Genomic DNA, 22,302 nt, shown 5'->3' on the forward strand with positions numbered 1-22,302 from the left:
CTTGGATCTCTGCTATGATTTTTTTTTTGTTTTGTTATATTGCGTATATGTTCAGCGATCCCGTTATTTGGAGATCTTGTTGTTCTTCCAATATACTGAAGACGCCAGGGACCTTCGAATAAATATATTACATTGTTACGCTGTCGCGTGAATTTACTGCCGGGAGAAAAACAGGAGCCAGCGACCGAGCCGCAGAAAACAAGATGACATGATTATTACGCCCCATGTGACATGATTATTACGCCCCATGTGATACACGAGTTTTAATAAAAGCAGCACAAATTAATTACTGTATTTATCATAAAGATAACACCTTTTATTCTACACCGGGTTGGAAATCTGTTTTTACGTACAGAAAGCTGGGAAAAAGGGTTGACCCTTATTTTGGTAAATATGATACCTATATTGTCTAACTGAAATCTAGTGTTCTTCTTCGGGTATAGTATACTGAAGAAGAGATCTAGATATTCCCAAAAGCTTGCAATCTATCATACTTCCGCTGCTATTGGTTACCAAAATATATGTGAACCGTTTCTCCTGCTGTAAAGACTCAAACCTTAATCAGTCGTTGGTCTCGTCTTAGATTCAGGAGCCGTATGTCTATCCCATGCATGTTTAATACCCTCACTGTATTACCCTCTACCACCTCTGCTGGGAGACTGTTCCACTTATCCACCCTCTCAGTAAACTACCCCTCTAGTTTAGACTTCTTGTTCTAAGAAAAGAAGGAAGAAGGATTTTCTTTTAGAAAAAAAAAAGATTGTTTCAGGCGTATAGACAGTAATAATTTATTACAAATTTTAATTAGCACAATTGGTGTTTAATCCACTTAATTATAAGAGGAATTATGTAATTTACCCAGTAATGTGATTACGCTCCCCAAATGTCCGCTGAGACCATCATGCCGTGTCCGTTTTAATTACTTTCTTGGAAAACACAGATTTCAGTATCTCTGGAGTGTCAGCGGCAGCATCTGTATCAAAGTAATTTTGGAGTAGTTTGAACTTCACTTTAAGTCAGTTGCTTCAGACCGGGCAGTGTTTCCAGGAATTATTCTCTATCGGTCTGACTGATGGACAAAACCTTATATTACACCCTACAGGGTAACCGAACAATTCTATAAATACAAAATACTGAATTATTACCCTGACCCAGGAATTTCTGCTTTGATTAAGCCTTCCTCCGAAAATAAGACACGCGGAAGAACGGTGACAAATGTCTGTAGGACGTCGTTACCAGAATGGTTACCGGTTGGACTTATTATTGATATGAAGATCACGTCTTGAATCATTAGACACAACGAGAGTCATTACAACGTGAGATTCTTGGGGGTTGCTCCATCTCGGTGCTTTGCTAAGATGAATGGTTGGAGATCATCGGTGATGTAAAAGCACCAGAGAATGGTGAGTAAAGCCTCAGCTTCTAGGTAGGTTGCTTGCACCGTGTGCTCTGGCATCATGGTAGACATATTGAAAGTGATACAAAGTAACAAGATTCTTCAAGCTTCTGAGTAGCAGGATACAGGGTAAGCATGTACTTAATGTAAGTATATGAATGGGCCAAAAACACCCTGTGTAGAAGCTTGTGGCATCCGCTGACATCTATTGACATCTGTCCAGTAAGTAGTGTCCAAAGCAGTGCTAGTACCAATAAATGAAATGTATCCTGACCATCTCTGACTGATACCAGGAATCACATTCTGTCGCACTGCAGCTGTCTCGCTCAACAGGTTACAGTGGAACATCATCGTCGCTTTGATCGGACGTCGCTCGGAAGTCTCTGAGGATCTGGGATACGTTCTCTGACCCCTGACCCGACAGGTCGTCCAGCTCAGAGTCTGGAGTTGCGAGGGTGGTGGGGTCATCAAGGAGCATGGAGGGGTCTGGGGATGGAGGAGCCCTTGCTGGTTGTCTCTGGGATTTCTTCAGAGATAAACTACGGCTGGCATCACGAAAACTGGCGAAGGGAGGGCGCAGGCGGACTCCAGATTGGGCCGTGCCTTCTATCGCTTTCTGAAGCTGCAAAAGACGATCAACAGCATAGCGGGGCATCAATATACAGAGTGCGTCTGACATGTCATTATTATTACACCATTTCAAAAAGAACGTAATCTGCGGAGGCTGTTTCTATGGAGAACACCGTGATGTAACCATTCATTCAGGTCCTTTGTTTCTGTCTCATTTCCCTTTTCATCATCTCTTCACTACCCCACTAACCCATCTGTAATAACCTTCCACGGTCATCTCTCGTCCCACTCTGAGGTCTAGTCACTAAAGCTTGAGTCACCAATGGAGTGGTAACTAAACCAGACAAGTGCCGCGTTGGGTTTCACTTTGCAGCTGTGGAGCTGAGTCCGTCAGTTGAGTTGACCACGTGAGTCGGTGGTTGAGAATGTCACGGGATTCTGTCCATCGAGTCTTGGTCATCAGGTCAATTAGTCTTACTGAGTTCCATAAAGGTATGAGTCCTCCTAAGATGGCAGTCATTTAACTTCGCCTGTCGTCAACTTATCAAGTAAAAGCCAACTCAACATTTTTCCTGTTGACGAACCTGGATAAGAGTTAGACATTTTGGTCCAACTTGCTTGAGTTCCCTATACAAAACCAACTCAGACTAACTCAACATTTAGTGACTAGACCCATCTGCCGGTCTGTTGACCCATTGGCTACCCAACTCTCATTCCGCCATGTCTTCACCGCACAGAACCTATTTTCTTGGTAACTAAACATGATCAGGCACACGTTATTTAGCGACTTGGAGTCATTTGCATCTGTAGAAGCGCCCCCCCCATGTAAGGACCACTTTCTTTTGAAATCGCCTTAAAACAAATTCTACAGATACAAAGAAACATTTCGATTCCTTATCAAACAGCCCTAAAATTATCTCTCACACCCCATTTACCTGCATGGAGATTCTCAGCGGGTTTATTATAGAGTTTCAGGCAAAAAAATGCAGATTTAAAGTGCTTTACTTTAGAAATAGCACCCGCTTTTTATACAAGAACAACAAGAACAGACTGACCCAGGCAGACTAAAGAATACATTTACTTCTGTTAGGACTTGTGACCAATCGCTGCTATTTTTATACTCGTTTTGTGCGGTCAAAAAGAACGATACGGAACATTTATTACCTAATTATTAAAAAAAAAATCCATTATTATAAATAATTAAACCAGCTGCAGTATGAATCAAGATCACCCTGTATTATCCGAACCAAAGTTCTTGTTGCACCTAAACCCTGTGTTACAGGTAATTAAAACTGTACCGCTTGTTTTTAGAAGGTACGCTACCGTTCAAATGTTTGGGGTCACTTATTAATATCCTCGCTTTTGAAAGAAAATAATTTTTTCTCCATTAAAATAACATGAAATGGATCAGAAATGAAGCACAGACGGGGTTAATGTTGTAAATGACTATTGTAGCTGGAAACAGCTGTTTTTTAATGGAATCTCTTCATAGGCGTACAGAGGCCTTTATCACTCCCATCACTCCTGTGTTCCAACGGCCCTTTATCACTCCCATCACTCCTGCGTTCCAATGGCCCTTTATCACTCCCATCACTCATGTGTTCCAACGGCCCTTTATCACTCCCGTGTACCAATGGCCATTTATCACTCCCATCACTCCCGTGTTCCAATGGCCCTTTATCACTCCCATCACTCCTGGGTTCCAATGGCACGTTGTGTTCGCTGGTCCAAGTTTAAAAGGCTAATTGATGGTTAGAAAACCCTTTTGTAATGATGTTACAGACAGAAATGTCCTTGTTGTCCATGAAAACAGCTGAGTAACCCCAAACTTTGTAATTGCCACATTCAGGGCGCTCCAGGCAGAGTAAGAAGCCATCAGGTTATGGGCATACAATAAAATGACTATTCTTACTTTTATTATTGTTATCTTCAGATTTGGGATGGTATTAGTGAATGTTCTATATGGTGGATACTCGATACGGCAGCCGCGCGTAGATCTGAGGCCTCCAACCTTTAATTAACCAGATTCTAGTTCTGATTAAGGAATGAGAAATTTTGAGAGCTGCCATGAAAATGTTTATTTTTTTAATCATATTTTCGTCTGAGGGTTTATAGAAACTTCCTAAACCTCTCGTTTCCTCCAGACGCTCAAGAGCTTCTTAATTATTGCGAGATAGATACCAGCAAGCTACATGTCGGAGGCTCATCATACAGAAACGCTTTCATCTCTTGCTGGGAAAATAGAAGCGTCTGGGGTTTTTTTTTCTATTTATGAGATGGGTTGTAAATTTTGTGTATTACAAACTTCCTGTGATCTGGGTTATTAGTTTTGTTGCGCAAGTTTATTCTTGTACCATAATTGTCTCAGGTGCACAGAACAACACACGTTGCTCTTTCATGATAAATATTTTACGGTCTTTTAGATTTAGTGCTCGTAAAACAGAGACCTGTTACCATAGGGCAACATATGTACTTAAAACTCCTTTATTCCATACGTTGGGGCTTAGCTGGAGTTCACTAAGTTAGAACCGGTTTACCGGCGGCCATTACCGATCCTTATGGTGAAATGTAATGGAGATAATGGCAGGTGATGGTGAGGTGGAGCGGTGATCTGCTACTACAAGAAGGTGGTTTGTGGCACTGACTGCCAAGAGGGGTAATTCAGATCCACCACAGATGGTGTCACCAAGTCATGTAACGTTTACTCGCTCACACTTGCCTCCTTCTACACGTTACCCTACATGTGCCCTCACCTCTTTCAGAGCAATGACGCCTTTGAGTTTTCCGCCGCTGGTGATGTACGCGTGACTGATGCCAAGCAGCGAGAAGAGAGTGTGCGTCTGCAGGAGGAGAAAGACAGCGTGAGACTCGTAACGTGAAGAAACTATGAGGAACACGGGCGGGTTACGCGGTCTTGACCTCACCTTATGCAAAGATGTCCTCTCCACCAACTGGAATGGTGATGGGTCAATCAGGCAGCTGTCAAACGAAGCTGGTTTCCCGAGTTCCTGCTGCTCCCACACGGCTATCTGTAAATATTAAAACTCCCCGTCAATGTTAAGGTTTATCCGGTCTTCACCCTGCCCTCACAGCCTGTGTCTGGTGGTATCTAAATGATCTTCTACAGCTACAAATTTTATCATTGAGTCTAGTCTGGGGAATGAGGCTACGTAGTTCCAAACATTCGATTCTTAAAGTGTTTAAACACGGTTGCCCATGTTTCCTTTGGATAACCATTCTGTCTTCCCAAACCCTTCTATTCTAGGTGGCTTCTATTGCTCTTCTGTCCTCACCTCCTCTGGTGTCATGGTGTCTTCAAGTTCAGGTTCCTGGGGAGAGATAAGAAGGCAGTCATCGTATATCGGAGCAATGCTTCCCCATTCCATGTGCTCTCCACAAAGCCTCTGAGATATATAGCCCACAAGTGACATAATCCTTCCCATGGAGACTCCTAAATGACCCAAACGCAACCTCCTTCCCCCCTAACCTGTGGCGGATCTTCTGGTATGGCCTCCTCGGAGTTGCAGAATATCCTCTGAATTGCTGAGCGAAACCTGATACAAAAGCTGGCTGAAAAAGAAAAAAGTTTAATGATAGAAACATCATCTCAGGAGGAGCCAAATGGAATCATAATCACATCAATACTTTATTAATACCTTAAACATTTGTATGCTGACCCCCCCCCAATAAAACAGAAAAGAATAATTACCGATTACCGTAATATCTCTTACAAACAAACTTAGAAAGTAATAAAAAAGCAACTTTTCTGGGCTCCTGGGATTTATCCAGTAATCTGAATGTGATATTGATACTTTAATCTGATACATACATTTGTATCAGACCAGTGTGTTGGGTTCTGATGTCAGCAGAGTTACAGAATGGCAGAGCAGTGGGGGGTATTACCTGGCAGTGGGGGGTATTACCTGGCAGTGGGGGTATTACCTGGCAGTGGGGGGTATTACCTGGCAGTGGGGGGTATTACTGGCAGTGGGGGTATTACCTGGCAGTGGGGGGGGTATTACCTGGCAGTGGGGGGTATTACCTGGCAGTGGGGGTATTACTGGCAGTGGGGGTATTACCTGGCTCCGGGGGGACGTTTGTGGTCTCAGCCGAACTCTTTGGGTTGATTGATCCATTACACTCTTCTACAAGCTGTTAAAATAAGAAGTATATCAGTGTGTAATAATGATAAACTAGACTTCTTAGATATATCTTAGATAGAAAGCCTTAGAAAAGATACGCAAATAACACTACCTCACAAAAGTTTGGGGTCACTTAGAAATGTATCACTCCCATCACTCCTGTGCTCCAATGGCCCTTTATCACTCCCATCACTCCTGTGTTCCAATGGCCCTTTATCACTCCCATCACTCCTGTGTTCCAATGGCCCTTTATCACTCCCATCATTACTGTGTTCCAATGGCACGTTGTGTTCGCTGATCCAAATTTACGTTTATAAGGGTAAATGATGGTTAGAAAACCCTTTTGCGATTATGTTATGTTACAGCCGGAAATGTCCTTGTTTTCCATGAAAACAGCTGACTGACCCCAAACCTTGTAACGTTAGTGCATGTGATATTATACACACTGTATATTTATAGTTGTGCCGCTAGCCAGGAACCCGGCAGCCGTGGCTGGTAACCCAACTAAAGGGATCTGCGGGTCAAACACTGTTTAGCCTCATTGATGCCTAGAAACATATATGGGGATAGCTGCCCCTTTAAATGTGACCGTAAGCCTCTGTTATTCCTCCTTTTGTATCATTGTCACCTCTTTCTTTACTTCCTCTTCTATCACCGTCTCTTCTTCATCCACATACCGGAAGGAGTCCCTCTTGCCCGATGGGTCCGTTGACCTCTGACCTTTGTAGGGGGGAGACGCAAGACGAAGCCTCCTCTCCCGGCTTAGGATTCTCTCCAGCAGATCGACTATTTCCGATCTCTCGATGGACCCCAGCAGCACCATGCACTCTGCGGGAGAGGATTTCATTAGTTAACGATGATCACATGACATCCAGAATAGATTCGTTAGTCTGCGGATGGACAACGAGGGATAGTAAGTCTTTATGAGACCTCGGCAGTCTGTATTCCTGCAGCTGTGCAAAGTGTAAAGCACATCTATGAACGCATCTGTCAGTCTACGTATTACCGGGGTTATCGAGGTAGCGCGACGGCGACACAATAATTTGTTTCTGCTCGATAAAATAACTATAATAGCAATATTATTATTAATTATAATAATAATTAGGAAAGGTATTTTAGTGCCTGCGGCTCCAAAAATGTGATTTACAGCCGATCTGCCGCTTCAAAAACCCTACGTTCTATAATTCTTTACAAATATAGAATCTGACGGCAGATAAGAACCAGCTTTATACATGTCGACATCAGAGGGACCGCCCACTGATGTCAGAGGACCGCCCACTGATGTCAGAAGACCGCCCACCTGCATCAGCAGGACCGCCTACCTGCACCCTGAAAAGCAGAATTAGTGGAGGGGATGGGAAAACACTTTTGGGGTCAAATGTCTCAAAATAAAGGCTTTTGAACAGAAATATGAGGAGCGTTACCTGCCGACTCCACTAGGGGCAGAGTTTTGTGCGCGCAGCTCTGCAGGAGGCTCAGTAGGTCTCCGTAGGTGCAGCGGGACGACACAAAGCGGATCTCCCTCACCATGATATCTTCTACAAAAATGTTATATTTACTGCGGAAGAAAAAAAAAGATGGGTTTTCAGCTTTCGATGCATAGGATACATCAGTTATAATATATATGATATTCCAGATAGAATGCACAGAATATAACAGTTATAATGTATATGAGATTCCAGATAGAATGCACAGAATATAACAGAATGTATATGATATTCCATATAGAATGCACAGAATATAACAGAATGTATATGATATTCCATATAGAATGCACAGGGCACATCAGTTAGAATGTATATGATATTCCATATAGAATGCGCAGGGCACATCACTTAGAATGTATATGATATCCCAACTAGGATTCAGAAGGTGCATCGGCTGAAATGTGTAAGTTGACCCGGTCAAAATATACAGGAACGAGATAAATGTTAGAATTTTCCGCATTGCTAATAAATACACGCGACAGACCAGGAAATGTTTATAAAACAGGGATATTTCATATAACTGGGTTACTGCAGACGATTCATTTATCTCGGGCCGGCACTTTACACACCTGGTGTCTAAGAAACCAATAAATAAAATCACAAGGAAACGGGAGAAGTAAGAATTACTCGGGAAACCATCTGCTCTAAAAGACATTTTTTATCCTCCTTTTAATAACTGAAATTATTTTGCTGCGTCTTAGAAAACCGATCTCTTCCTGTTACAGAAACGCAGGAACGCGGTTTATATGATGTTACACCGCTCCACCTGCCAGGTTCCTTTTCTCCGCGTCGCTCCTGTCCCGGGTTTATCTCTCTTTGGGAAGCGGTTCCCGCCAGCATTAAGGAAATTTCCCAATTTGCTGGATTATAAAAATCCAAACTTTGGATATTAATGAAAGAAAAAAACTGAATAAAATCAACTCACACACTTACACTCTGCCACTCACTCATGCGCACACTTACACTCTGCCACTCACTCATGCGCACACTTACACTCTGCCACTCACTCATACACACACTTACACTCTGCCACTCACTCATACCAACACTCTGCCACTCATTCATACGCACACTCACACTCTGCCACTCACTCATGCGCACACTTACACTCTGCCACTCACTCATATGTACACTTATACTCTGCCACTCACTCATCCGCACACTTACACTCTGCCACTCACTCATGCGCGCACTTACACTCTGCCACTCACTCATGCGCACACTTACACTCTGCCACTCACTCATACCCACACTCTGCCACTCACTCATACGCACACTCACACTCTGCCACTCACTCATATGCACACTTACACTCTGCCACTCACTCATATGCACACTTACACTCTGCCACTCACTCATATGCGCACGTACACTCTGCCAATCACTCATACGCCTGCTTACACTCTGCCACTCACTCATACACACACTTACACTCTGCCACTCACTCATACGTGCACTTACACTCTGCCACTCACTCATACGCACACTTACACTCTGCCACTCACTCATACGCACACTTACACTCTGCCACTCACTCATACGCACACTTACACTCTGCCACTCACTCATACGCACACTTACACTCAAGCGAAAATGGTACATGAGGTTTCAACAGTCAAACAAAAAGCAAAAACTCTTTGTTTTACTTAAAGAGTACTTATAGCAAACAGTAAGGAGGGCGTAAAAAAAGAGCAGTTTATCTGTAACCTGGAACCTGGATTAGCCAAATATATACCAAGACGTGCGGTTGGGGTGGTCTCACCTGACGTGACATGAAGACAGATCTGGGAGGTACGGCAGTCTTTTCACCTGAATGATGGAATCGTATAAACTTGGCTGGAGGTTCTGGGCAACGACGTTCGCCATGATGACCGAAATAAGCATAGGAAGGATATGGGAGATCTGCCCCGTCAGCTCGAAGCAGATAACGGCAGTGGAGACCGTGTGAGTGACGGCCCCCGTGAGGGCAGCGGCCCCTGAAAGATTGTAATTATATTTAGCGCAGTCCATGGTGCTGCTGCAGCAATGCCAGAGAATTTAACAATGAAATTAATTACTCAATATTAACAAATGTAAGGCATGCCGGTCCACGGGGAAAAGGCTGGTGAGCTTACAATCTATTGTTATCTCAGGGAGGTCTCTCTTCCCCCAAAAGGTCCCTTTTAAAGGGACACTTCAGCTATGACAATATAACTCACCAAATATAACCAACCCGACCAATTCACTATATATTGCTTTATATATGTAAGGCAGGTAGGGCTGAACTCAGCGCTCTCACCAATAACCGCGTAGCCGCCAGGTAAGATTTTGTAGACGATTTCGTCAAACTCAATCCCGCTGGGGAACAGAAACGCCATCAACTCTCCAACTATTCTTCCAAACGCAGCCCCTAGAAAATATCCAAAGAGCAAAAACATAATAAATCCCAACAGTGATCACCAACGACCCTCTACTACTCTGATGCAATTCTGTTACATGACCCGAATCTACGCATGACATCATGAAATTACTAATGAGCGCATTAACTGGACGTTCCAGCCAGCAGCGTCTCCATTAAATTTATTACATATCGTCAAAGAACTTTCTCAGGCTAAAGGGCTCAGAAAACTCTTAACGTCTATACCCAGGTGGACAACTGGCCTTTTGCACCGTCTGCGACAGCGACTTTTTATAGACAATGAAGAAACGTTTACACACTACCGTTTGGGGTCAAATGTTCTTGAAAGAATAGCACATTTTGTCCATTAAAATAACATGATGATGACATGATTTTTAATGAAATATCTTCATAGGCGTACAGAGGCCCTTTATCACCCCCCCCCCCCCGTGTTACAGGTTATTAAAACTGTACCCCATGTTTTTAGTAGGTACGCTACCGTTCAAAAGTTTGGGGTCACTTATTAATATCCTCGCTTTTGAAAGAAAATAATTTTTTCTCCATTAAAATAACATGAAATGGATCAGAAATGAAGCACAGACGGGGTTAATGTTGTAAATGATTATTGTAGCTGGAAACAGCTGATTTTTAATGGAATCTCTTCATAGGCGCACAGAGGCCCTTTATCACTCCCATCACTCCTGTGCTCCAATGGCCCTTTATCACTCCCATCACTCCTGTGTTCCAATGGCCCTTTATCACTCCCATCACTCCTGTGTTACAATGGCCCTTTATCACTCCCATCACTCCTGTGTTCCAATGGCCCTTTATCACTCCCATCACTCCTGTGTTCCAATAGCACGTTGTGTTCGCTGATCCAAGTTTAAAGAGCAGTTGATGGTTAGAAACCCCTTTTGTAATTATGTTACAGCCATAAATGTCCCTGTTTTCAATGAAAACATCTGAGTGACCCCAAACTTTTGAAATAAACTTATTATTGGAAATAAGGCTGGAGTAGAGCTTTAATGTGCGTAGGAGGTCAACAGTCTCACTGCAATACTCTTCCTTGAAGATCTTTGGGTCTGCCATTTCTTTCACTTTTTTTTTAGTATGCTTAAAGTTCCCCCTGTTCACTCACCAAGAACAAACACCGGCATGAAGGCTCCGCATGGTATCGGCATTGTGGTAGCGACCACAGACATCAGGAACTGGAAAACATTTCAAGTCAGTTTAGTATTCCACTGAATAATCTCTGCTTCTACACCAATGAGCCAACCAACAATACACTAAATGTGTGAGTGCAGACAGATCCAGACTGGCCATCTGGCACACACTCCAGATCAGGCGCTGTAGTGTGTGACCGCCGACTGGATATGCCCAGCCACGCACTGCATGAGCATAAAAATGTAGTGTTCAGCCGCGCATATCCACATGTCAGCCACGCTTATGCCATCAGGCGGCCACTGGCCTTAAAGAGGTAGGGCAACTTCTTCATCGCCTGTCTGGCACTGCATGCCGTTGTCTTATTTTTCAGAGGGTCTGAATGTATAGTATGTATAAGTATGTTAAAACATGTTAAGGGTCCTGAGAATCTTTTCTAATACAACTGTTAGTTTATTTCCTCCAATAACATGTAACAAAAATATTACAAAAATATCAAGGTTTGATGTTCCTTATCTACCAGCTTTAGAAAACATGTTAGAAAATCAAAGAGACAATCTTTATTAGAAATGTTTACCTTCATGATGAAAAAGAGGGGAAGAGTGACAAAGACACTGATGTTTGGGTGGATGAAGGCAGCGGAACGTCCAAGGACTGAGGTGTCCCCCGTATGCTTGGTCCACGTGTGGTTATCAAACAAAACACTGATACTTTCCCGAGGCATAAGCTGGAAAAACATCCATGTGTAGCACTCACTGACAGTGAGGAAAACGGAGAGACATACAAACGGAGCAAAAACAAATAGACAGTCCAGAGACGCCAAGAAAGCAACGAGCAACGCGTGCAGACAGGAAAGACGCACAGCAGACAAAAACAGAAACAAAAATAAAGCTAGCCAGATCATCAGGTAATCGGGACTAAGCCTTGTCTGAGGTTCTGCATCCTTCACCCTTTCTGAGATCCTTCCTATCCCCTTTCTTCACCCTGTCTGAGATCCTTCCTATCCCCTTTCTTCACTCTTTCTGAGATTCTTCCTAACTCCTTTCTTTACTCTGTCTGAAATTCCACCTGTCCACATTCTCCATCTTGTCTGAGATCCTTCCTATCCCCTTTCTTCACTCTTTCTGAGATCCTTCCTATCCCCTTTCTTCGCTCTTTCTGAGATTCTTCCTAACTCCTTTCTTCACTTTTTCTGAGATCCCACCTGTCCACATTCTCCATCTTGCCTGAGATACTTTGTGTCTACATTCTCCACCCTGTCTGAGGTCCTCCCCATCCACTTTCTCCACTCTTTCTGAGATTCTCCATGTCTACTTTCTCCACTATGAGATTCCACCTGTCCTCATTCTCCACCCTATCTGAGATCCTTCCTCTGCCACCCTTTCCTCTCTGATCTCTCCAGCTTAACATACAAAACTATGACTTTTCAGTTACCTCTCCTGCCATGAACTGTCCGAATCCTGGTGGGAAGGTTAGCGTCGCAATACAGAAGGTGATAACCGCTGGGTAAATGAGACGACTTTTGGAAAAAATCAGAAGGATAAGCGATCAGACACAAGGAAATGTATAGAATAAAGTCACATTGACAATCATGGCTTTTCCGGTGAAGAAGTTACGATAATTATGTTATGTTTATATTGTGCATTCATGCGCATGTTCTATTAGTAATACATCACGAGATTCTAAGCCTCTTTTCAGTTTGTAAGACTCCCAAGGTAGGTTTTACTTACTAACGGCTCAAAAAATTGCTCAGGGTTTTGTTCCGCCGGATTCCCAACACCACTTGGCGGTTCAGATAGACGAAAAAAGCTCCAAGAAATCCACAGCAAATGCTGCACAGAAATAACTTGTGTTACGACGAGCTTAATGCCTGACAAAAGGTCACATCAGTAACTTATTTCACTTTGGATTTCATCTATAATGATATTGTACACATAATGATATCATTGATGATGATGATAATGATGATGATGATGATATAAGTTAACTTATGGTCATTTGGAAACGTAGAAGCTGGGTTGAAGTTATACTAAATGTAAGTTCTTTTGCGTGAACACCAATAGTAATAAAAGTATAAATGTATTCTGTAGATTCATACCCAATCACTGCAAATGCAGGCAGCTCCTGGAGGTCAAAGGGAAACTCCATGCGGAAGTTGGTGCGAAAGAGCGCAGTGATGGTGACTGGGGGAAAAAACAAAGCTTTGAGGACTGTTTTTACCAAATAAACACTGAAACGTAAGCAGTTTTTTTCTTATGAGCTCTATGGGGAACACAAGCAAAATAGTCGAGAAGTTCGATAGAAACCATAAGGATTATCTCTCCGCTCTTCTCCCCAATATGTCCTCAAGACCCGCAGCATGAGGTCTCTGTCCTTAGCCCGGCCGGTGAAAGTTGGACTTAATATTTTCGTTGGGTTCAGAGCAAAAAGACGTAAACTCAACAAACCGCAATCAGGGCTGGTTTATGATAATGAAGGTAGTCTTTGCCATTTAAATGGAGGGTCTAGCCCCAACAGTTATTATTTTATTAATGCATGATGGGGCCAATTTTGGAGCCTTCTTTAGTTATTGAAGTCGCCTCTCCTGGAACCAAGACGTGTAAGCTGTAAGAACACCTCCTGCACATGCTCAGTAGCCAGCATATATGTGAATGACAACGGCTACTCCCATTCACTAAACTGGGGGTTCTAAAGAGCTTGAGCGAGAAGCATTCTCAGGTATGCTCCTTGCTTTCAGTGGAGGCAGCTGGGGGAGGAGCTTAATGAGAGAGGTTTCAATGACTTCACTGATTTGTAAGCAGTAAAGGTCCACCAAGATGGACTCTAATATACAATGAACATAGAAATAGAGCTGGAGAAAGCATACCAATCCATGCAATAAGGTACTCTTCTCTAGGTCCAAGCCAGATCTGCCCCCCTTTTAAAGTAAGTTGGCATATTATTTATATAAAGAGAACACGAAAGGTTAAAGAACAAACATCCACCAACCTGCATCTTTGTTCCATACAGCAAGGACTCGAAATATAAAAGCGCTGAAGGTTGCTGCAAAGAATCCACGCCAATAGTTCCTCACCGCAAAATATGAAGATGTGACCTCAATGCTGAACAACACACCTGTCCAACAAACAAGACAACAACAACACATTACCGCGTAATAAGTATAACATCGAAGGAGCGTTCAAAAACACATAAAGGGTCAAAGAATGGAAGTTGTGATTACTTGTTAGTTGTGTAATACAGGGAGTGAAGTGCATGACACACAATGGAATTGTCACACTTGCCTCCTAATGGGGTTCCAAAGCAACACCCGACACCAACCGCACATCCCACTGTCAGAACGTCGGTGTAATAATACGCCTGCTACTGAGAGACCGCGGGGGGCACAACAGCCAGGGGAGAGTAAGACCACCAGAATGACCAGGAGACCACCAACGAATAGCACAGGGATGATAAAACCAGCCAAAGAAAGAAGAAGAAGAAAATGAAAAATATTGAGATGGAGAGACATTGAGACAGTCAAGGAAATCAGCGAGGAAGGAGAGAGGCGATCAAAATGAGAAGACCAATTAGATGTCAAGCAGTAGATGGCGGAACCATCTGGTGAAGCAATGGGCCATATTCATAAAGATCTCGTGGGGCGATCACCGTAGAATCCAATGGAAGATGTGGCACTTTGCCCAAATATATATATATTTATGGCTCATTGAGACCAGATTGGGTGTAAATCAGGAAAGAAAAGAAATGGGTAACAGATGAGCAGCCAAAAAAACACCAGAGAAACCAGTCCAGGCGTTGAAGGTTCCAACGCATTTCCCTGATAGAATCTTGTCCCGGGCAACAGAAGAGATCCACGGGCATAAGAATGAGGACTCCAAGAAGAGTAAAGAGAGGGTTAATAGAGGGGAGAGACAAGCAGCATCTCGGAAACTGAAAGGTAAGTGCAGAAAACGGTCGAAATAAAGCAAATAAGATATAAAAGCAAAGAGATAAGTTGGGGGGGAGAGAACGGTTTAGACTGGGGGGGAGAGAAGGGTTTAGACTGGGGGGGAGAGAAGGGTTTAGACTGGGAGGAAGAGCGGTCCTGCTGGCCAGAGCCAGGGCTGCTACGTGTGATCTGTCTATCGTTAACGATCTTGTATCCTCTCCTAACCTCAATGTTTCGGAAGCATTAATCCTACCAGGAACACGGGGAACATGTATTAACCCTGTGTGTGCCATGCAATGGCAGGTTGTTTATGTGATATAAAACAAGAGCAATCGGCATGGCGACCGATCGGAGCGTCCCTGGCAATTGCCGCTTTTTACACGTCCGTGTTTGCTGTGTTAGAATTGGTCTAATGAAAGTCTATGGAGGAAGGGACTTCATTAGCATTGCCATAAAGCATCAGCTCAGCGTGGCTTCATGGGTCTGCCTAAGTCTGGGTCCCTGAGCTATAGGAGAATGCTTTGCTTTATGTTGTGGCCCCCGCATTGTCTATAGACCTACTACCCCCTTTAGCTGATCATTTAGCCATGACATTGTTCTGGCTCCCCATTTGGAACCCATGACATCGTTATAAGGGGGATCCTTTCCTCCTCCTTGTATGGAGGGCATTATGGATGGCAGCACCCTGCGTCTGGCTGGAAGGACAGAATGCGAAGGGTCAGTGAAGGGCTGAAGAGTCACAATAAGAGGTGCAAAAAGGGTTAACATTCAGAGCACTTGCCTCCAAGGGGTGCAGCAAAGCAGCATCCAACCCCCACAGCGCAGGCAGCGGCCAACAGATCCAGACTCCGGTGAGGGTCCTGAGCATACAGTATATATATATATGATAAACTATGGATTTACACGTATAGGACACAAGAGGAAGCGCTAAACACAACGGACAATAACAACGGCTGACAAATAAAACGCTCATTCATAGAAAGCACCAATCCCAGCTCCTCCTAAGCAGGCATTAATCCCGTCCATAACCGTAACATACGGTATTAACCCTGGCTGAGGATTGTGGGAGTATGCAAGAGTTGGAGCGCTACAATGTATGTATCCCTAACTTCGAGTTATCACCCCTGGCTGGGTAATGTAGGATCCGTATTACACAAAGGCTGGCCAATATATCATATCATGGCCAAGTTATCTCATACTTCCCAACAGTCCCAGCTTTCAAGGGGCAGTCCAGATTTTTGCACACCAGCAGTGGGTATCATGGGCCGTTTGGGGAGATCCTCTGATCCCTGGGCGGCTGTAAAATCAATGGAGCTCCGGACTGATGCAGCACAGACCCCTCTCACACACACTCGTACACTCTCACACACACTCTTACACCCGTACACACACACACTCGTACACTCACACACACTCTCACACACACTCTTACCTCCGTGCACTCACACACACTCGTACACACACTCTCTCACACACACTCTTACACCCGTACACTCACACACACTCGTACACTCACACACACTCTCACACACAGTCGTACACCAGTACACTCACACACACTCGTACACTCACACACTCTCACACACACTCTTACACTCATACACACTCTCACACTTATACACGCTCTCACACACACTCGTACACTCACACACACTCTCACACACACACACTCTCACACTCACTCACACACTCTCACACACACTCTTACTCATACACACTCTCACACACACACACGCTCTCACACACACTCGTACACCCGTACACTCACACACTTATACACGCTCTCACACACACTTGTACACTCTCACACACTCTCTCACACACTCGTACACCCGTACACTCACACACACTCGTGCTCACACTCTATATACATATGCTAAATAGACATCACATTTCCAAAAGACATTCAAAAGAAGAATGTGTTTAAATGTATTTTTTAGATTTTTTTTTTTTATTATTTTATGTTTAAGCCAATTCCCTGCAGTTTCTTTTATATACATTATCGGGGCTTTTAGGGCTGTAGAACCTGGTGATACCCTCCTACCCATCGAACGTTCTGAGCTCCTAGAAAAGAGGGGCATAGGGAGAGGAAAAAAAGGCCCAGGGATTTGGGGCCCCACCAACTGGTCGTGTCTTAGTCCTCCCCGAATCATATTATTATTTGTGGTTAAAGTTGGCATCATTAACTCTCGTAGCATTTCTGGAGGAAGGAGGGCCGCAGGGATCGAGAGATTGAGGTCACAAGCGTGTGAGGTGATGATGTCATAACCACGGGCTCTGAGTGACTTTTAGTAACACCCGGTGACGCAGTATTCATTATAACCTGGGCTTAATAGCCATTTTTTTGTAAGTAGGGGGTGAGAAACGGAATGAAAACAAATTTTTACACGATTTTGATAAACCTTCACGCGTAAATCACGTTAAGCCTTAGATACCAGCTGTGTCCGGCGAGATGGATGACATCGTGCAATAAAGGGATAAATAAAGGGATAAATATAGTCTCCGCGCGTCCCCGGATCGAGATATATTTAGTTTTGCTTAGAAAGCCGGTTCTGGCGTCCTTCGCACGCTTCTGTCGTTAGTTCTTGTCGCTGGGTACAGGGTGATAGTCGGTGGAGACGCCATGATGGATGTGAAAAGCTCTGCATGCCCCGGAATATTCATTTTGGGGAATATATACTCAGTTTTCCCCAGCCGAGGGCCGATGGGCCGATATGTTTTATATATATTTTTTCATTTGCTTCACGTAATGGGGACGGCGGGGACGTCATTCATTAACTGATCATATATTAACTGATATAAAAGGCTAAAACGCAGAATTTAAATCGCTACAAATTATTGCCTTCCCAAATAACCCGAGCAATTGTATATTACTTTATACGCAAATTATATGCAATTTATACTTTTCTTTTATACACATTATTGGGGCTTTAGGGGCTGAATTCCATTTTTAAAAAAGAATAGTACTATAAGTACATATAACAATACTCGTGATTAATAGATCGGGTCATTATTAATTATTAGTATTATTGACATTATTATGGAAGCAGAGCTTCTGTAGTTTATCTTTTATAGGTCTTGGAGTGATATTGTGGTCTGGCTCAACTGAGGCAAGCGAATGAATGGGCCACAGGCGCACATTCCACGTAACACTTCCATTGTTCCACTGTTGGCCCTCTAGTGGTTGCATTAAGTAATTCATTTTTTAATACATTTCTGCTCATTCCTCACCTCCTTTTGCTGCTTCTGTAGCCCAAAAAAAAGGTGGGGAAAAAGCAAGTCCCTAATTTCTAGCAAACCTTAAGGCTATTTGTTACTAGACTTTTGGGAGTTCAATGAAAGGACCCTCACAATTTCTACATCTGCTTGCTTTAATAATAATATTATATATATATATAAATATTATGTATTATATATTTATAAAAATAATAATAAAAATAATAATAATTATTCAGTGCTGCAGAACCTATTGGTGAATAATAATAATAATAATAACAATAATAATAATAATTATTATTATTCAGTGCTGCAGAACCTATTGGTTAATAATAATAACAATAATAATAATAATTATCATTATTATTATTATTATTATTCAGTGCTGCAGAACCTATTGGTTAATAATAATAACAATAATAATAATAATAATTATCATTAATATTATTATTATTATTATTCAGTGCTGCAGAACCTATTGGTTAATATTAATAACAATAATAATAATAATTATCATTAATATTATTATTCAGTGCTGCAGAACCTATTGGTTAATAATAATAACAATAATAATAATAATTATCATTATTATTATTCAGTGCTGCAGAACCTATTGGTGAATAATAATAATAATAATAATAAATACATGAAATGTTTGCTACAATTCTTTTACAGACAAAATGGCTAAAATATGGCAGTCCTGTAAATTTATCATAATGCACACAAAAATTCCTAAAAAAATAAAATAAAAAATACACAGAATGGCCGAGCCTGCGCAGATTCCTTCTCTTTTTAGTTACGTTTCTGATTGTAGCTTGAACATTTTTATACATAGCCCCCAAAATAACAAACGACAACAGGACTTAAAAATCGGTGGGGAGATGGTCGGTCGCTACTAGTTCATTCAAGTGGTCTTTTTGCAACATTGTTATCCAGCCTGTAAAAGAATTATTTATTAAAAGATATCTGACTTTTTGCTGGCCCTATTTTTTTCCCCAAAGCGGGGTCATTTTATGGTAATTTTATTTATAAACCCCCTAGAGGTCCTAAAATTGTCGTCACAAGAAGGAAAGCAGGCAGTGAGATGAAAAATGATGTCATAATAAATAATATCAGATCCTTCTCAAAGAACAAACAGAGCAAGCAGCCATCTCGCAGTAACAGCCGTAGCCAAAGTAGCCGTCCAGGGGCCGATCGCAAGAAGCAAAACACTGCACAACCAAAAGACAGCTCCTTACCTGGTACACCCCGCAGAACACGGACATAAACTTGCTAAGGACAACCGCGCAGATGCTGGCAATGTGTACGAACGGGCCCTGCGGAGAGGGAGCGAGAAGAGTTAAACGCCATGTCTTCTTAATAGTGCAAGAGAGAGGGAGAGAGGGAGAGAGGGAGAGGGAGAGAGAGAGGTGGGGGAAACACAAAAGAGACAGACAAGAAGAGAGAAGGAGAAAAAAGATAGACATAGTATGAATACACAGGCAAGCAACAGGTAGCTGCTATGTGACTACAATTCCCATGATGCACAGCCAGCCTACAGAACCAATGGCCAATCTGGTCATCATGAGGACAGCTGGAGAGCTTAAAACGTGCTACCAGAATTATAATGACTTCCTGCGCGAGTGCAGACAAGATACGTACGATGTACACACAGAATGTAAAGCGCTCTTCGCCCATCGGTGGGTGATGTCACCGAATTTCCGACGCCATTGTAAGGCCACGTTGGGTCACCACAAGATGTTTGACCCACAGTAAACACCCCGTCTTCTCCCATTTTGGACACTGGGCATCTACAGTCATCAGCGGTCATGAAAACGGGCACTGGCAGATACAGCTGGCAGCCAAGACCAAGTTGGGCGCCTGTTGGCAACCATGACAGTCTAGTACGTACCGAGACACGTCATGTTCTAGTCTGCCTTCATCAGGACGCCCAACAGCCATCAGAAATCATGAAAACTGGGACAATTGGGACTGTTGGCAGCCATGACAGCCTAGTACACACACAGAGACACACGTCATCTTCTAGGATGACTTCATCAGGACACCCAACAGCTTGTGATGTCATAGCACTGTCGACACCATCCTAAGACATCACAAGACGTTTTACCCACCGAACACCCTGTCTCCTCCCTTTTTTGCCCATATACAGTCATCAGCAATCCTGAGAACTGGGACGCTTGTAGGAAGACCAAATCGGGACTGTTGGCAGCTATGACAATCTAGTATAGATAGAGAGACAGATATACAACACTTAGCTCGAAGCCGGCTCCCATTTATATGCTCTTTGCCAAATGGGATTATAGTTAAAATATATTTTTAGCTGATTGGAGAATAGAATTTCACTGAGTGCGTCCTTTGGAAATAAATCCCTTATATGTTGATCTAATAAAAAATCTTACAGCCGATCGAGTAACCAAATTACCGAGCAATATATTATTTTTAGCAATAATTATCGATGCGATTAACTCTTGTCGTGTCTCGTTTTGCAGTTCCTCGGCGTATATATATAAATATATATATATATATATATATATATATGTGTGTTCTCCCCTGTAACAGACCCGCTGAGCATTAGCGATCTGCCCCCTGGTTTTATGGCACCCTCTCTTTTTGTATCAATTACCCATTCAGTCCCTTTTAGATTGTAAGCTCATGTGCGGGGCCCTCGGAAGCCCACCAGGAACTCTGTATGAAAGTGCCGGGTGGCAGCTCACGGCAGAGTTGTATCTGTATGTGTAAATGTTATCTTTGTTATGTATTTCTTAATCACCCCAGCTTTAAATTGTACATCGCTGCGGAATATGTTGGTGCTATAAATAAAGAATAATACCGGTAATAATAATAAGGCCGAGGTATACCCATCAGAGGATGAAAAATCACATTATGTGCTAAATTTTTAAGTTAAAACCATAAAAAATCCCTAATTGGACTTTTAAGAACGGGGAGAACCCCTCGGGCCTCTCGTGGACACGCGGGGATCACCCGGATTCTGATCGATAATCAGGGGACTCCCGAGGTACACCAAGTACGTGTTATTTTGGGATACCCTTCTCGTGATCTTGTGGCTGGGATTAGAGTCCGTATCACTAACGCCCTGGCAGGGGCTGCGAATGGGGTTGGTTTTTTTTCGCGCGAACATCTGGGAATATCTAGAATGAGCTTAAAAACAAGTGATAATTATAGACTGTCAATCAAACGAACAGCGTTAAGGATTCAGGGTGATTGGATACCTAAACGTTCTGTTCCACAAGAGGTTAATTGCACTCTGTAGTATGTCATTCTTTCCTCTGAAGGGTTAATCACACAAACATGCAGAAACTTTTCTGAATCCATTTCTACGGCAGTAGCCTATCAGTGGCCTGCTTTTATGTCACATGGCAATTAAGTCTTCCCGACAAAACCCCGGACAGTATAGCGTCCCTGACGGCGCCTCTGAAAAGGATGCCCGTTAAAGTACAAGATGAGATGGATGCCTTAAGTAAAAAAAAAGGCATTGATGTTCGGTAGAAACTGCAGCTTCAGAGCTGCAGCTCCCCTCCTCCACCTCCGTGGGGCAATGATTCTTAAAGGGAGGTTCTGCAGGGGGACACCACGGAAGTTTAAAGGGACTTCTCAGCTATTAAAGGGCAAATGATGGCTGGAGTGTCCCTTTAAGAAGATTTTTCCCCGTGTCTAGGGCATTAACCTATCGGCGGCCGCTCTTGGGTCACATGACAAATACGAACGAGGCAAAGTTTTATCGATTGAAGAATTATTTCCGGGAAGAGGTTTTGGGTTTTTAGTAACGGGGGCGATGCTGCGTTTAGGTTTTACATCCTTTACAGGAGGTGGAACGGAACCTTTAAAGTTCTGCACATATTTCACAGTAAAAGAAATTCTAGGAATTGTATTTTTTTTAGATCAAACAGCATAAGGTATCTCCTAATGTGATGATTTTTTTTTACTGAGAGGGTAGTAGATAAATGGAACAGCCTCCCAGCAGAAGTGGTAGAGGCCAGTACAGCGAGGGGATTGAAACATGCAATGAC

At 42.9% G+C, this 22,302-nt stretch overlaps 1 protein-coding gene and 1 long non-coding RNA gene across 3 annotated transcripts in view; both read right to left on the reverse strand.

Moving 5' to 3' along the window:
* Nucleotides 1–1,356: 1,356 nt before the first annotated feature.
* Nucleotides 1,357–22,302, reverse strand: part of CLCN1 (chloride voltage-gated channel 1) — a 37,446-nt gene continuing 16,500 nt past the window's right edge. For both annotated transcript variants that reach the window (XM_053451343.1, XM_053451342.1), the window contains exons 6-23: nucleotides 19,513–19,590; nucleotides 14,415–14,493; nucleotides 14,122–14,247; nucleotides 13,232–13,316; nucleotides 12,864–12,965; nucleotides 12,568–12,652; nucleotides 11,711–11,860; nucleotides 11,111–11,180; nucleotides 9,874–9,984; nucleotides 9,358–9,571; nucleotides 7,533–7,666; nucleotides 6,737–6,936; nucleotides 6,046–6,118; nucleotides 5,454–5,536; nucleotides 5,260–5,295; nucleotides 4,891–4,995; nucleotides 4,720–4,806; nucleotides 1,357–2,018 (exon numbers count right to left, since the gene is read on the reverse strand). In XM_053451343.1, the coding sequence (XP_053307318.1) occupies nucleotides 1,731–2,018; nucleotides 4,720–4,806; nucleotides 4,891–4,995; nucleotides 5,260–5,295; nucleotides 5,454–5,536; nucleotides 6,046–6,118; nucleotides 6,737–6,936; nucleotides 7,533–7,666; nucleotides 9,358–9,571; nucleotides 9,874–9,984; nucleotides 11,111–11,180; nucleotides 11,711–11,860; nucleotides 12,568–12,652; nucleotides 12,864–12,965; nucleotides 13,232–13,316; nucleotides 14,122–14,247; nucleotides 14,415–14,493; nucleotides 19,513–19,590 (2,106 nt within the window). In that variant the 3' untranslated portion in view covers nucleotides 1,357–1,730. The remainder of the gene's footprint in view (nucleotides 2,019–4,719; nucleotides 4,807–4,890; nucleotides 4,996–5,259; nucleotides 5,296–5,453; nucleotides 5,537–6,045; nucleotides 6,119–6,736; nucleotides 6,937–7,532; nucleotides 7,667–9,357; nucleotides 9,572–9,873; nucleotides 9,985–11,110; nucleotides 11,181–11,710; nucleotides 11,861–12,567; nucleotides 12,653–12,863; nucleotides 12,966–13,231; nucleotides 13,317–14,121; nucleotides 14,248–14,414; nucleotides 14,494–19,512; nucleotides 19,591–22,302) is intronic.
* On the reverse strand, nucleotides 12,199–12,557 carry LOC128469510 (uncharacterized). Its single transcript, XR_008345946.1, has 2 exons — nucleotides 12,338–12,557; nucleotides 12,199–12,235 (listed from the first exon to the last, which is right to left on the reverse strand). It is a non-coding gene; the product is annotated as an uncharacterized LOC128469510 (long non-coding RNA).

The sequence above is a fragment of the Spea bombifrons genome, chromosome 11, assembly GCF_027358695.1.
Source record: "Spea bombifrons isolate aSpeBom1 chromosome 11, aSpeBom1.2.pri, whole genome shotgun sequence".
Lineage (NCBI taxonomy): Eukaryota > Metazoa > Chordata > Amphibia > Anura > Pelobatidae > Spea > Spea bombifrons.